The sequence below is a fragment of the Apteryx rowi genome, unplaced genomic scaffold (assembly GCF_003343035.1).
Source record: "Apteryx rowi isolate R43461 unplaced genomic scaffold, aptRow1 scaffold_802, whole genome shotgun sequence".
In the NCBI taxonomy this organism is placed as follows: domain Eukaryota; kingdom Metazoa; phylum Chordata; class Aves; order Apterygiformes; family Apterygidae; genus Apteryx; species Apteryx rowi.
In genome coordinates, this window is record NW_020451097.1 from 205,871 (window position 1) to 219,762 (window position 13,892).

The window sequence follows — 13,892 nt, forward strand, 5'->3', positions numbered from 1 at the left end:
CCTGTAACTCCCCAGATTATCCTYCTTGCCTTTCTAGGTGGATATGATGTTTGTCTCTTTTCAATTGTCAGGAATCGCCTCCAATCACCATGACCTTTCAAAAATGATAGCAAGCTGCCTTACAATGACATTGGCTGGCTTTCTCGGCACCTTTAGTTGCATCCCATCCAGTCCCATGAACTTGTGTACATTCAGTTCGCTTAGATGGTCCTTAACTTGATCTTGCTCTACTGCAGGTAGTATTCACTCCCCCTGTCAGTTTTGATAGCCTCTTTACCTAATCTGGGTTCTGTTCATCTTTATTCCACATCAGTTACTGTTCTGGCTTTTTGGAAGGAGTTTAGTTGCCTAAGATCAGGTAATTAATATGTAGCAGAAAGTTAATTAGTTAAAGTTGCATAATATTTTGGTAGGTGGGACAGAAATCCTGTTTGTTTTTTTTTGTTGTTTGTTTGTTTTTTGTTTTTTACACTGCCTGTTCAATAGAAACTTTTGGAATGAAGTTTTTGAAACTCTCCTTCACTTCTAAAAAATAAAAATCCCTGTCTTCTCCATAAAAAAGTGCAACATATTTGATTGATTATAGGTGTGTAAAAGCAAATTTTAATTTTACGGGTTTTACATGTTAACAGTTACCTAGAGTTGTCAAAGGGAAGATAGCAGTGAACTGAAATTGAAGTTAAAAAGGAGGAAATAAATTGAAAAAAGTATTAAATGTATTGTTACATCTTTCAGTATGTTTTAAAATGTGTTCTGTTTCTGTTATAAAAGATTTTATCTTCTAAGAGTGATTCCCGTTTGAAGCACTTACTGCAACGAGCACCCGAGTATTGTCCAGAATCAATGGTAAGGCTTGCTATCTTAAAAAAAAAAAAAACAAAAAAACCAAAACTCTAATCTGGTATTAACAAAGTTTTTCTTGCAAAAATAAGATTTTAAAATGTTTCATAGAGTTATTTTATTTACTTTGAGTTTTGAGCTGGTAGAGCCTGTGTATACATCTTCAAACTTTTTCTTTCTTATGAGGGCTACCAAACTTCTTAAAATGAAGTTTTCATATGATTAGTTAATCCCCAGAGTAAGGGGGTTTTTTTGTTTGTTTGTTTTGAGATGTCATATGTTACACTACTTGCAGTAAGACTAGATTTCACAGCTTTGCTAGGTGTCATGGTCATGCAAGTTGTTACAAAATGAGTGAAAATCTGGCTTACATTGTCAAGAGCTTTGCATTGGGTGGTTGTCACTTAGTCCCCTGGAGGTTGCTGGCAGCGACCTAGTTTAGCTCATGTATTCCAGTTTGTGTATGGGAAAAAGCTAACAGGTCCTGGCTGGGCTAAGGCAAGGAGAGCCTCATAGTTGCTCTGAATGTATGGCCATACCTGACAAGCTGAAGTAATGCTTTTATTGAGTATGTAATTTTATGGTTTCCTTAAAGTTCTTCAGTGTATTACTAGAAAAACAAAGAATATAATCTGCACCCTATTTGGGTGATCATCTAATTGAGGAAGAGATAACCACTAGCATTTAGGTTGTTAATTCGAGTCTTCTGTCTTGGCAACTTAGAATCTTTAACACATTTGCTGTTAGAAAGGTATGATTTCCTTCTTTTAATTGTTATTACTTCTGAACAGTATTGATACTATTTCCAGCAAGACTAGAAACATGTACTCAATCCAGATGGGCAATGTGAAGGGGTAGTAGATCTCAGAGTGTAACATTTTATGGGCTACTTTGCAAGAGGGTGTTTGCTTATAGATCCTTTCCTCCTGTGTTTCAAAAGCATTTTCTTCTGTGTTTTGCTTTTGTGGATCATCAGCTTTAAGGTGTTGGTGACTTATAGGTTGTTGCTGGTGTAAGTAAAACCTGTGGTATGAAAAACATATTGAAGTGATGGATAGCATTTGTTTTGGTACTGTTTTTTATCCTGGTCCTTACCTTTATTCTCTGACAGGGACATTAGTGTTTATCTGTTTAGTAGAGGAATGCATTTTTAGAAGACAGGGTTGAGGAGTATCTGAAAGGGGAAATATGATTAATGTAATATACTTTTTTAACTCCCAATTACCATTTATAAATAGTAAGTTTGCTGTCCAGTGTATATCTTTAATATTGCTGAAATGGTAGTATTTATAACAGTTTTATATCTGGTTGTCTTAAAATATTTAACAGTTCAACTTAATGCCATATTCACTATTTTCAAATACTGCCCCTCTTTATCAATTTTCAGGAAAGGTTGAAGGGATGTTCTAGTGATGTTCCACAGAAGAGCAGATAGGTTATGTATTTAATCCAATGGTCTGTGTTCTGGGGCACTGGTTACAGATGTTGTGCTCTCTGTATTCTTCAGGTAATGTGATAGAAAGGGTATTGCCTGGTATTATGTAGTATAGTTACTGTCAAAACAAAAGATGGCTTTACCTTCTCGTGAAATAAAGGAAATAGATGGAATCAGTGGAGTGGAACTAGTAGAAGTGGCAGCTTTTATAGAAATACCCTCTTCTTTTAAGCTGACTTTGGCTCTAACCTGAAGTGGGAAACTCCCACAGATAATGGAGGAGGATAGTTTTAGATCATTAGATATAGATACATTGTAACTTTGAAAAGTCAGTAATTCCTGTGATGAGGGAATCAGTGCATGACAATACAGGATACAGTTTCAGTGTTGTTGAATAGAACTGTTACTAACATGTTTGACATTCTTTCACTTAAAGCCCCCTAAGACTTGGCACTTGCTTTCCTATTCTCTGCAGAATTTTCCTCAGATTTCATCATATTAAGTTTTATTCCCAGTGCTTGCTTAAAAATATTGATTGCAATAACATTGTATTAGAATACATGTAATCCTTCAAGAGTTTTATGTACTTGTGTCATTTTTCAATACTATAATGTAGTCATATTGTCTAAGTGTTTGTAAGTCTCCAGTTGTAGGACACTGAGCATCTAGCATACAGTGTATAGAAACTCCCATAGCTTTTAATTTTTCAGCCTTCTAACATATTACAGTTACAGTGGGTGCACTACGTACTTTTTTTCTGACAGTTAAACTAAAATTCTTACCTTGGATTGAATTCTTCCTCTTTTGCCTAAATGTCCTTCTTCCAGGATATTTGTAAGTTCTGTTGTGTTAGTATCAGAGCTACCTGTGGCAGATCCATTCCAACCTGAGAGTTCTTTAGTACTAGCCACAGTTCATATCCTCCCTAGTCATCCTGGCTGGTAGTCTTGGTAATATCAGTAATGGGGGAGAGAGGGAGAAGAACTCTTTAAGTGCTTCACCATTTTTTTTTCTGCCACAAGAAAGAAACCTTTATAGAATTTTTCTGCCCTGTAGCATCAGCCACTTGTATCTTCTGTCTTTAGCAGACCCTGTGCTAAATGACCAGGAGTGTTTCAGGACCAAAAAAAGTTACCAGATCTGTATTTTAACCTTTCCTGCTAATATTATTAACTTCTAGAACTTTTCTTCCATTTATCTGTTATTTGTCTCTGGGGTGCCTTAAAGCCCCTCTGTTTTGTTTTGTGTGTTGTGGGAGGTTGTGTTTGCTTGTTTCTAATTGGCAGAAAAGAGTGCTAGGTCAACAAGCTTCTCCCCAGGTCCTGTCCTAGATAAACCTTTTTCTTTGACTAACCAATTGTTACTTAATTCTCTAAATACTGGTGAAAAAGCTGACTAGCTAGCATAGTCCAGGTAATTATAGTATGTTTTGTACCTATAAAAATGCTGCTATTGTTTAGATATTCTGTAGATGGCAACCTTGTCAAGGCAACTTAACTTAGATGACCTACTGCTTCCTCAAAAAATACTTTAGATGTAGAAGAGTTCCTCCCATAGGATACTTAAACTCTAGGGTGAATATGCTGAAAATGGTGTTTTTGTATCTGTTAGAAACACTTTTATTTTGTAGACTTACTTTTGCTTAATTGCGTTTTCCTTTTCAGGGAGAAGTTTGGGGTTGTATCAATTCTTCTTTGCCAGGTAAGATATACTAGTTCATTGTTGAATCGGGTTGCTTTTTTAGCAAATAAACATTTTTACGTTCTATCTACCACCTGCACCTACAGATTTCAAAATAATTTAACTTAAATTATGCTTCCATTTTGAACTGCATTTTGTTTGCTTGTTTCTTTTAATCCTAAATTGGTTACATATGCATTTTTTTCTTGTAAAACTTTTTTTCTTTTCCTAGTTAGAAATTGTTGGATATATTTGTGTAATTAGATGTATGTTCTTCTGTGACACATCAGAGAAATACCAGAGAGTTTTTTCCCTTTAAAATTTTTGTGTTATTTTTAGTTTCAGTATACCTTAATCTCATCTATACAATTATGGATGATTGCAATTTTGCTCTAGCTGCAGTGTCATTTGGAAAAAATGAGTAATAGAGAGAGATAGTAAAAACTAGACAAACATAATTTAGGAAGTGGAAAGGCTCAGATRAAGAAACAAACTGCTTGTTTGGTGGGTTTAGAAGACTCAGGCATGAATTGCAAAACAGGACTGTTATGTTAAAAAGAGAGATTAAAATAGATGAAATAAGACTTAACTGGTACTATGTATCTGTTCTAAGAGACTTTGAGTGAAATCAGCATGCTATAGTTGAAAAGTGGTAGTGAGGAAAGAGTGCTGTAATAGTATTATATCACCTACTCTGACTTTTTTTTTTTTTTCCATTTCAGAGGCAAACTGTAGAATCCAGTGCATGCAAAGGGATTTGGTAGTCCTGATTTTGCTAGTTTTACTAAAACCTATAATATCTTTTGAAGTTGCAACGCTTTTCTCTGTCATCTAAAACTTGACAATTTTTTAATTGGAAGTAATACCTAATCTTTCTTGAAACTCAACTGCTACTCACAAATGAGTGTTGATGGTTTTATTGCAAGAGAGAAATACATATTTTCTTTCAAAATTTAGGTTTGTTAGCAAGCAAAAAAGCATTGGAAATCCGTGTTAATGAACCACTCCCAAATTGTCTTACTTTACTTTCTGAACTGGTGTGAGGTCTCTTCAGTGTCTTTATGGTGTGATTTCATTATCATCTGGTTTATGGAAAAATATCACTTCTTCAATGATGATGGAAATCATAATTTAGTCTTGTGATAAAAGTGAAATTTTCCTGTAGTATCCTGAGTCTTGTACCTGCATGAAGCCCATGAAGCTTCTCATGTACCCCATGAAGCTTCTCATTCTTCTTGCATGTGAAATTACATTACATAGTTATGTTACATTTCTTCTTCGATGTGAGCTGCTTTTAAAATTCTCTTAAGTATTCTCCAGTGATTCCATGGGCTGCAAGATTTTTTAAGTTAATGGTTTAGTTCCTACAGAACAGTATTATAGGGAAAGGTCTCATTCCCTTTCTGGGAAATCAGTATGGTTAGGTGTCTCTCTAAAGTGCCTGTTTGTTCCCCATGCTGCATAAATTAATGTACGGGAGGAACTAGAAGTCAGTGTGCAGTTAGAGGGCTATAATCTTGCTGGGGTCACAGAGACTTGGTGGGAAGGTTCCCACATTTGGAGTTCTGCAGTGGATGGACACAGGCTCTATAGGAAGGACAGGCTGGGAAGGCGAGGAGGGAGAATCGCCCTTTAGGTGAGAGAGCAGCTGGAATGCTGGAATGGAGCTCTTCACTGATATGGAGAATGATCTAGCTGAGAGCATATTAGCTAGGATTACCAGGCAGACAAACATGATCTTGTGAGTGTTTGGTACAGACTGCCTGATCAGGAAGAACTAGATGAGACCACCTTCAGACAATTAGAAGAAGCATCATGTGTGCAAGTCCTGGTCTTCCTGGGGGATTTTAATCACCCCAATATCTGCTGGAGGGATAACACAGCAGGGCTCAAGCAGTCCAGGTTTCTGGAGTGCACTGATGATGACTTCATAACACAGGTGATGGAGGAGCCAACAAGGGGAGGCACTCTGCTGGACCTCATACTTGCAAACAAGGAAGAATTGGCAGGAGATGTGAAGGTCGGGGCAACCTTGGCTGCAATAAGCATGAGATGATGGAATTCAGGATCCTGAGAGGAGGGAACAAGGCGAAAAACAGGATTACCACCCTAGACTAGAGGAGAGCAGACTTCAGTCGGTTCAGGGATTTGCATGGAAGAATCCCATGGGATATGGCCATGGAGAGAAGAGCGATCCAGGAGAGCTAGTTGATTTTCAAGGATCATCTTTCCAAGTTCAAGAATGGTTCATTCAAATGAGCAGGAAGTCGAGCAAAGGTGGCACCAAGGCCTGCGTGGATAAACAAGGAACTCCTGATTAAAGTCAAACATTAAAAAAAAAAAAAAAAAAAAAAAAAAAAAAAAAAAAGGCATACAAAATGTGGCAGCAGGGATAGATGACTCAAGAGGAATGTAAAGAGACACTGTCCGAGCATGCAGGTATGAGATAGGAAAGCCAAAGCTCATCTGGAGTTGAATCTGGCAAGGGCCATGAAGGGCAATAAGAAAATTGCCCTACTTCTGCAAGTATATCAGCAGCAAATGGAAACCTAGGGAAAATGTGGGCCTGCTGCTGAATGGGCAGGGGACCCAGTGACAAAAGACATGAAAAAGGCAAAGGCCTTCTTTGCTTCAGTCTTTATGGGTAAGACCAGCTTTCAGGAATCCCAGGCCCCTGAGACCAGAGAACAAATCTGGAGCAAGGAAGACTTATCCTCAGTGGAGAAGGATCAGGTTAGGGAACATATAACCAAACATACGCAAGTCCATGGGACCTGATGGGATGCACCCATAACTGCAGAGGGAGCTGACCATGGTGAGGTCATTCTCAATAATCTTTGGAAGGTTGTGGTGATCAGGAGAGGTTCTTGAGGACTGGAAGAAAGCAAATGTTACTCCTGTCTTCAGGAAGGGCAAGAAGGAGGATCCGGGGAACTGCAGGCTGGTCAGTCTCACCTCGATCCTGGGAAGGTGATGGAGCAACTAATCTTGGATACCATTCCCAGACACAAGAAGGACAAGAAGATGATCAGGAGTAGTCAGCATGGATTTATGAAGGGAAAATTGTGCTTGACAGCCTGAGAGCCTTCTATGATGAGATGACTAGCTTGGTGGATGAGGGGAGAGCAGTGGATGTTGTTTATCTCAACTTTATCAAGGCTTTTGACACTGTCGCCCATAATATCCTCATAGGCAAGCTGATGAGATATGGGCTAGATTAGTGGACAATGAGGTGGACTGAAAACTGCCTGAACTGCTGGGCTCAGAGGGTTGTGATCGGTGGCACAAAGTCCAGCTGGAGGCCAGTCACTAGTGGTGTATCCAGTATTGGGTCCAATACTGTTTACATCTTCATTAATGACCTAGATGATGGGATAGAGCGCACCCTCAGCAAGTCTACAGATGATACGAAACAGAGGAGCGGTGGATACACCAGATAGTTGCRCTGCCATTCAGAGTGACCTTGACAGGCTGGAGAAATGGGCAGAGAAGAACCTCATGAAGTTCAATACAGGGAAGCACAAAGTCATGTACGTGGGGAGGACCTCATGCACACAGAACATGTTGGGGGCCTATCAGCTGGAAAGCAGCTTTGCAGAAAGACCTGAGGATCTTGGTGGGCAAGTTGACCATGAGCCAGCAGTGAGCTCCCAGGGCAAAGAAGGCCGACAGCATCATGGCCTCTACTAGGAAGAGCATTGCCAGCAGGTCAAAGGAAGTGGTCTTTCCATGGACTCAGCACTGGTAAGACCACRTCTGGAGAGCTGCATCCAGTTCTGGGCTCTCCAGTACAAGAAGATCATAGACATACCAGTGCGTGTCTAGCAAAGCTTTAAGACATCCCTTAAAGCTGATTAAAGGACTGGAGCGTGTCATGTGAAGACAGGCTGAGAGCACTGGGATTGTTTAGCCTTGAGAAGAGAAAGCTTGGGGGGAGGGGGTTATTAATGTGTATAAATATCTGGTGGGAGGGTGTAAAGAAGACAGAGCCAGAGTCTTCTCAGTAGTATCCAATGAAAGAGAAAGAGGAAATAGGCACAAATTAAAATACAGAAAATTCCATCTAAACTTGAGAAAAATCTTTTTTTGTACTGTGACAGTGACTGAACACTGGAACAGGTTGTCCAGAGAGGCTGTGGAATCTCCATCCTTGGAGATACTCAAAACCTGAGTGAATTTGATCTTGGGCAGTCCACTCTAGCTGACCCTGCTTGAGCAAGGGGGTTAGACTAGACAGTCTCCAGAGATTTACTGAATAGACAGATGAATTTTACAGTTATTGTCATTCTGAACAGTATGACATGCCTGCCTGCTTATTTAAGAAGGCATATAGAAACCTGTTTTGCATATGGGATTAAATGTGCTAAATTGCATAATTATATATGCTAAGTCACTTGTAACTCTGCCCTGTGATTTGCTGCTTGATGCATACATACATCCTTAGAGTATTTTCATTGTGGTCTGTATTTTCTCCCCTTCCTTCCTCACAGTAACTTGATGTGACTATTACATGTTAAAGTTTTGAAACTGATTTGCCAGTCACTTCGTTGCTGTAGTTATTACACCTTCAAATTTTAATGTTCTTGCAGCTAGCACTGAGCTTTTCCCCCACACACATTTTTTTCACTTCCCTAAACCTTTCACGATGGTCTTCTAATAACTTTTTTTTAAGGGGTCATCCTCACAAAATAACTCTGTAATTCATGTTTTATTGTCCTTGCCAATACAGTGTTGTAAGCATTAAAATGCTTAAGACTAGATATTCAGGAATGTAAATATTCTCTGAAAGAAAAACATTCTTCTGTATTTTCTGAAAGCAAATACTACTGAATGTTTTAATGGAGAAGTTCTTTTTAAAAATCTAATATTTGTCAATGTTTATTTATTAAATCTAGCAAGCCTACACAACATGAATTATTTGGGGGGAATTGTCTGGGAAATGAAAAAGTTTCTATCTGACCATGCACATGTGATATGATCGAGGGGCACCAGCTAAAAACATAAAAAAAAAAACCCTAAAYGCAGCAACCTATAGTTCTAGATGGTAACTATGTTCTTTTTTTTAAAGCTTTTTCATTTTCTGCGAGCAGACTGTAGAAGACTTCATCAAAGAAACGTAACAAAACACTGACTTGTGCATTCTTATACCCTTCTTGACACATGCAACTTTTGAAGATAAAGTGATAATCATAGTTGTTTTTCAGTTTTCTCTCTTCTTCATCTTTTTGTTTTCTTTCCCAGCTTCCTGGGGGTCAGTGTGATCCAGCAATTCTCAAATATTTTCATAATGTAGACTGTTTCTTTCATCACAAAATAAATGTACTGGAAATGACATTCTAATTTTTCATGTTTGTGCAGCTTTCCATCCCTGTTTCTGATCTCATAATATCCTTGTGGAAATTGCAATTAAATGTTTATAATAGAGTAAGTAAGAAAAATATCTGTGTATTGTAAGCCATCTCACCCATGTGTTGTGACTTGTGGAACTTTTCTGGGAGGGTTTGGGGGAGAAGAGCTGATGTAATGCAAATAGCTAATCTTTTATGATACAGCGATTTGTGTTCTACTTATCTTTATCTTTATATTTGATAAATAATCAAAGCTACAGGCTGCAGACCATTGTGCACAAAAGCTGTATCTTTGTTTATTATTGCATTCATTTTAATTACCTTGATCACAAAATTAATTTATAAGTCGCTGTACTAAAATTGCAGTTCAATGTTTTATGTAGATGTGACATCAGACTTTTCTCCACAAGTTTGTCTGCTGCTCTGAAATATCTTTGGGAGAGGGCCACTTGCCAAGAAAATATTAAGCATGGCTGGAGCTTATCAGCATTCTTAATGTGGAATGTATTTGTAGCTTTGGGTTTTACACTGAATTTTAGTGCAAGTGTACTTCATTCTTTTATCAGAGTTGAGTCCTAGTAAAAGTTCATCTGGAAAACACAGACTCCATCTTGCACAGAACATGGATGCTTAATAGACAGTGTTGTGTGTTTATGTTGCCCCTAAAACTGTACAACTAGATCTGTCGTGTTTCTCATGGATATAGCTGGTTATTGCAAAAGAAGTTTGTTCTCATGTTGGCACATAATCTTTCTTTAATATTTATTAGCTTGCCTGTATTTTAAAAGAACCTTAAAAGATCACCATCCTGCTGAATATTACTGTTTCGACTGAAAGGAGTCTGTGTATAGTTCCACATATGAAAGTTGTGCAGAAACAACTGTTACATAATTTTTAGGCCTAAAATAAAGTGTATTGAGTAGTTGATTCTGTAATTAACTGCAGGTGTGTATTTTCACATATCTGTGTGACTTCCATGTAGACATCTGTTTATTTCTGGAATTAGTTTAAAAAAAATGCATCAAAATTGGAATTTTTGAGCATTGACAACAAACTGTTGATTTATGCATGACAGCCATCTCTTGAACACTTTCGGAGAGATGCTCAGTCTCTGAAAAACAAATTCCTTACCCCAGTTATGGAAGTGGAATGTAAGGTGGATTTGCAGTTTTTTGTAGCCTTAAGATTCTCTTAACTAACTTGTGCAAATTGGAAAGGTGAGCCAAGACTCTTCAAAGAGATCATTGAATCACTGGCCTACAGGGCTTTCAAAATGTCTGGACCCTTCAGATGAGACAGAGCCACTTAAAACTGGCCAAATGTAGGCTGCATCCAAAAGCTGTTCTGCACCTTTGCCTCTCTGCCTCACCCCTACCCTGCTACACAATCCTGCCACATTGCTTGTGTCGAGCATTAAGGTCTTAATTTGCTTTCTGAAATTTTAATTAATGTTTTAGTTTGCTGAAGGTTGTGTTAAAGAAAATGTTTTAGCTAAATTATCTCCTTGTAAATTTACTATTACTATGTTTTCTTAATTTGCTTGTTAGAACGTCATGAGAGACTGGTACTGGAAAGGCTATGGACAAAGGCATTTCTACGCCATCTGTGCTTGCAAAGCCAACACAGTGTATCATAAAGGCAATTTTGTTCTTAATAAATCCATACTAGCTATTTTTTTCCATTCCTTGCAAGTAATTTCTGATTATTTTTTCCAGTATTTTCTTAGCACTGAATTTAAGCTCGCTGGTCTGTAACACCCAGCTCTTCAACTTCCTCTTTTTAAAGCTAGGCATCCCATTTGACTTTTCAGAATAGGTATTTCTACTGTACTTTTGMGTATTTTTTTTTTTATTAAGAAGTTGATTATTTTTGCCTTCTACTACCTACTTTTTTTTTCCTAGATGAAGGATATAATTTGCGTATATCTAAAAAATTGTTTTATTAAAAGACTTCATAACAAAACTGAGTGGTTCATTTGAGCTAAATATTTTTTTCCCTAAGGAAAAAAGTGTGGCAAGTTTTAAAATGGGCTTAAAGATGCTAGGCTGCTCCGTAGATCAGACCTTCCCTCTAATTATTTCTGTCTTAAAGGTTACATGTGAAATGGGTACAGGAATGCATTATTTTTGGTTTGGTTTCTGATGTCTTGAAAATATTTGTGAATATAGACTGCTTTGGAGGGGGTGGAGAAAAGATGAAACAAATTGTTGCAAGAATTCTCTTTCCTTTGGGACTTTAGTAAGAAATGGGGATAATGGGAACAGTGAAATAAGTGGAAAAAAGAGAGAAAGGAAGACAGGAGACTTATTGAAGATAATTCTGAATATCAAAATGTCTTAATCAGTGAAAGAAACTACAGAGGAAGCTTGAAAAAATTAAGAAACATCATATTCTGTGTTGAGGAACTTGATTAAAAAATGATGCTATTGAAATCTACAAGAAAATGTGTCTGTACGAGATAATGTTGTAATGGTTGTTGTTGTTGTTGTTGTTTTTTTTACTGTTGGCTTGTATTGACTTATACCTTAGATCAGCCAGATGAAATCATCGAAATTCCAGTTCAGTGTATAGAAGTCATTCCAAACCAATGTAATCTATAAATAGGTTTCTTGAAAGAGAACAGAGATTATCATATTTGAAAAGTAACTGACTCATGAGGTGGGGAAAAGAAAATGATGGCACAATTTCTCTTACGTACTGTCATTTTATTTTTAAAGGAGTTTTGAAGAAGTCTGATGGTTGGGTTGGTTTAGGTTGCTGTGAGCTAGCTATTGCTGTGGAATGCCGGCAAGCATGTAAACAGGTATGGCTTTCTAACTTTTTTCATGTGCTTTATGTTAAATGATGGAGTATTGAATTCATTCACATATTACTGTTTGTGAACTTGAGGGTTAAGACATTTTTTACAGCAAATTTAAATTATTACATAAACACTTTTTTAAATTGCAAAACTTGTCAAGAAACTTGCCAGAAAGTATAACTGACAATAAATGCCAGCAACCAAAATCCCAAACCAAAACAAAGAATTAACATTTTAAAGTCAATTTTCAATAAAAAAGCAAAATTTCAAGTCTGCTGAGATAAAAATCTAATATAAAAATTTACCCTTTTCTATGGATGTATATTTTTAACTGTGTTGTAGGACTAGGCTGCTTGCTAGGACTTGATGACCTAGAAGAGCAAATTTTAAGACCTCATGGTTAGCATTTTCAAGGAGAAAACTTGGTGTTTCTACAAATGGTGTGTTGTGTATGCATGCATGAAAAGGTACGCAGGCAATCCCCAAAAGGGGATTTCTAGTCTATGAGATAAGTCAGCTGAATAGTGGGGTCAGTCACTTATCTTCTAACATACTCAAGATATCTTACCATATTGGAGTTGAGCTGTTTTCAGAGACATGTTTTGTGATCAGTAGAGGGAAGCAATCATTTGTTTTTCATTCAGTATCGTCAAATGAAGTACGAACTCTTTAAATCACAAAACAAAGTTTTTTCTGATACTGTGGCTTGATACTTTAAAATTTCAATGTTCTGTCACTCCTTAAGTTAAAGGAAGGAATTGGGTAATTTACTTGACTTTCTCCTTTGAGTCAATAGCAAACTAATGCTTAGTGCCTRCCAAAATATTTTGTCTTGGACATGATCACTGAAATCCAGCAGGACCCAAAAAAAAAACCAAACAAAAAAACCCCCCACCTCCCACACAAAAAAACAACGTTATAATAATTTGCTGTCAGGATTGTGTTTTAATCAAGGAAGTTGAATTCCAAGTTAAGTCAACTTTTCTTGTTTTTCTGCTTAAGCATACTTTACTGCTACCACATGATACCCTGCATATCTTGGGGTCTTTTTCTCCCCAGTGTATGGTATTTCTTTTAGTGGTAGATGAAGGCAGGGAGGTAGATTAGCCAGTGGTGGTGACTGGAGTGACAAATTAACAGTTCCTTGGTAAACATTGTTGTTGCCAAGTTGTTTTAAGGAATGAAGCATCAGCTCCTTTTGGCTTTTAGCTCAGTTGCCTGAATAAGAATAAAATTCAGACAAAGTGCTGGGTTTACTACTCTTTCAAAGAAGACTAAAGATGAAATAAACTATATTTTATTTTCTCTAAGATTCTGGAGGTTTGGGAGCAGATGAAAACCTAAGGAAGAAGTAGATGCTGACAAATGAGGCTTTTTTTTCTCAGAACTAATAATGGTTGGGGAAAGACACACCCCTGCCTTGTTATATTGGTCTAAGCAACTTTGGAACAAAGCTGTTCTTGCCCAGCCAGCCGCAACGAGCTTAGGGAGCGGGCCTGCGCGTTCTTTGCCTCTCACCTGGATAGCATGGGAGAAGACAAAGGTGATTGGGTGCTGCTTATCAGGTGTTGCCATGTCCAAAGAGGACATGGGTTAAGTGGACTTCTGAGGAAACAGGACAAGCCAACAGCAAGAKGCTGAACAGAATAAGTGAGAGAGAATTCCTGAGCCACAGAAGACAGGGCTAGGAAATACTAGCTCCACAAGGGAGGGTTTGAGACGTCCTGAATACAGTGAAAAGAGTTTACAGGCTGGGAAAACCAGGATTGGAAGCCCCAAAAGGAACAAA

General features: G+C 37.7%; 1 protein-coding gene across 1 annotated transcript in view; it reads left to right on the plus strand.

Annotated features, from left to right (window-relative positions):
* RECK (reversion inducing cysteine rich protein with kazal motifs) overlaps window positions 1-13,892 on the plus strand; it is a 75,428-nt gene that overhangs the window by 9,791 nt on the left and 51,745 nt on the right. The window contains exons 3-5 of the mRNA XM_026089234.1: window positions 772-846; window positions 3,940-3,976; window positions 12,021-12,106. Of these exons, the coding sequence (XP_025945019.1) occupies window positions 772-846; window positions 3,940-3,976; window positions 12,021-12,106 (198 nt within the window). The remainder of the gene's footprint in view (window positions 1-771; window positions 847-3,939; window positions 3,977-12,020; window positions 12,107-13,892) is intronic.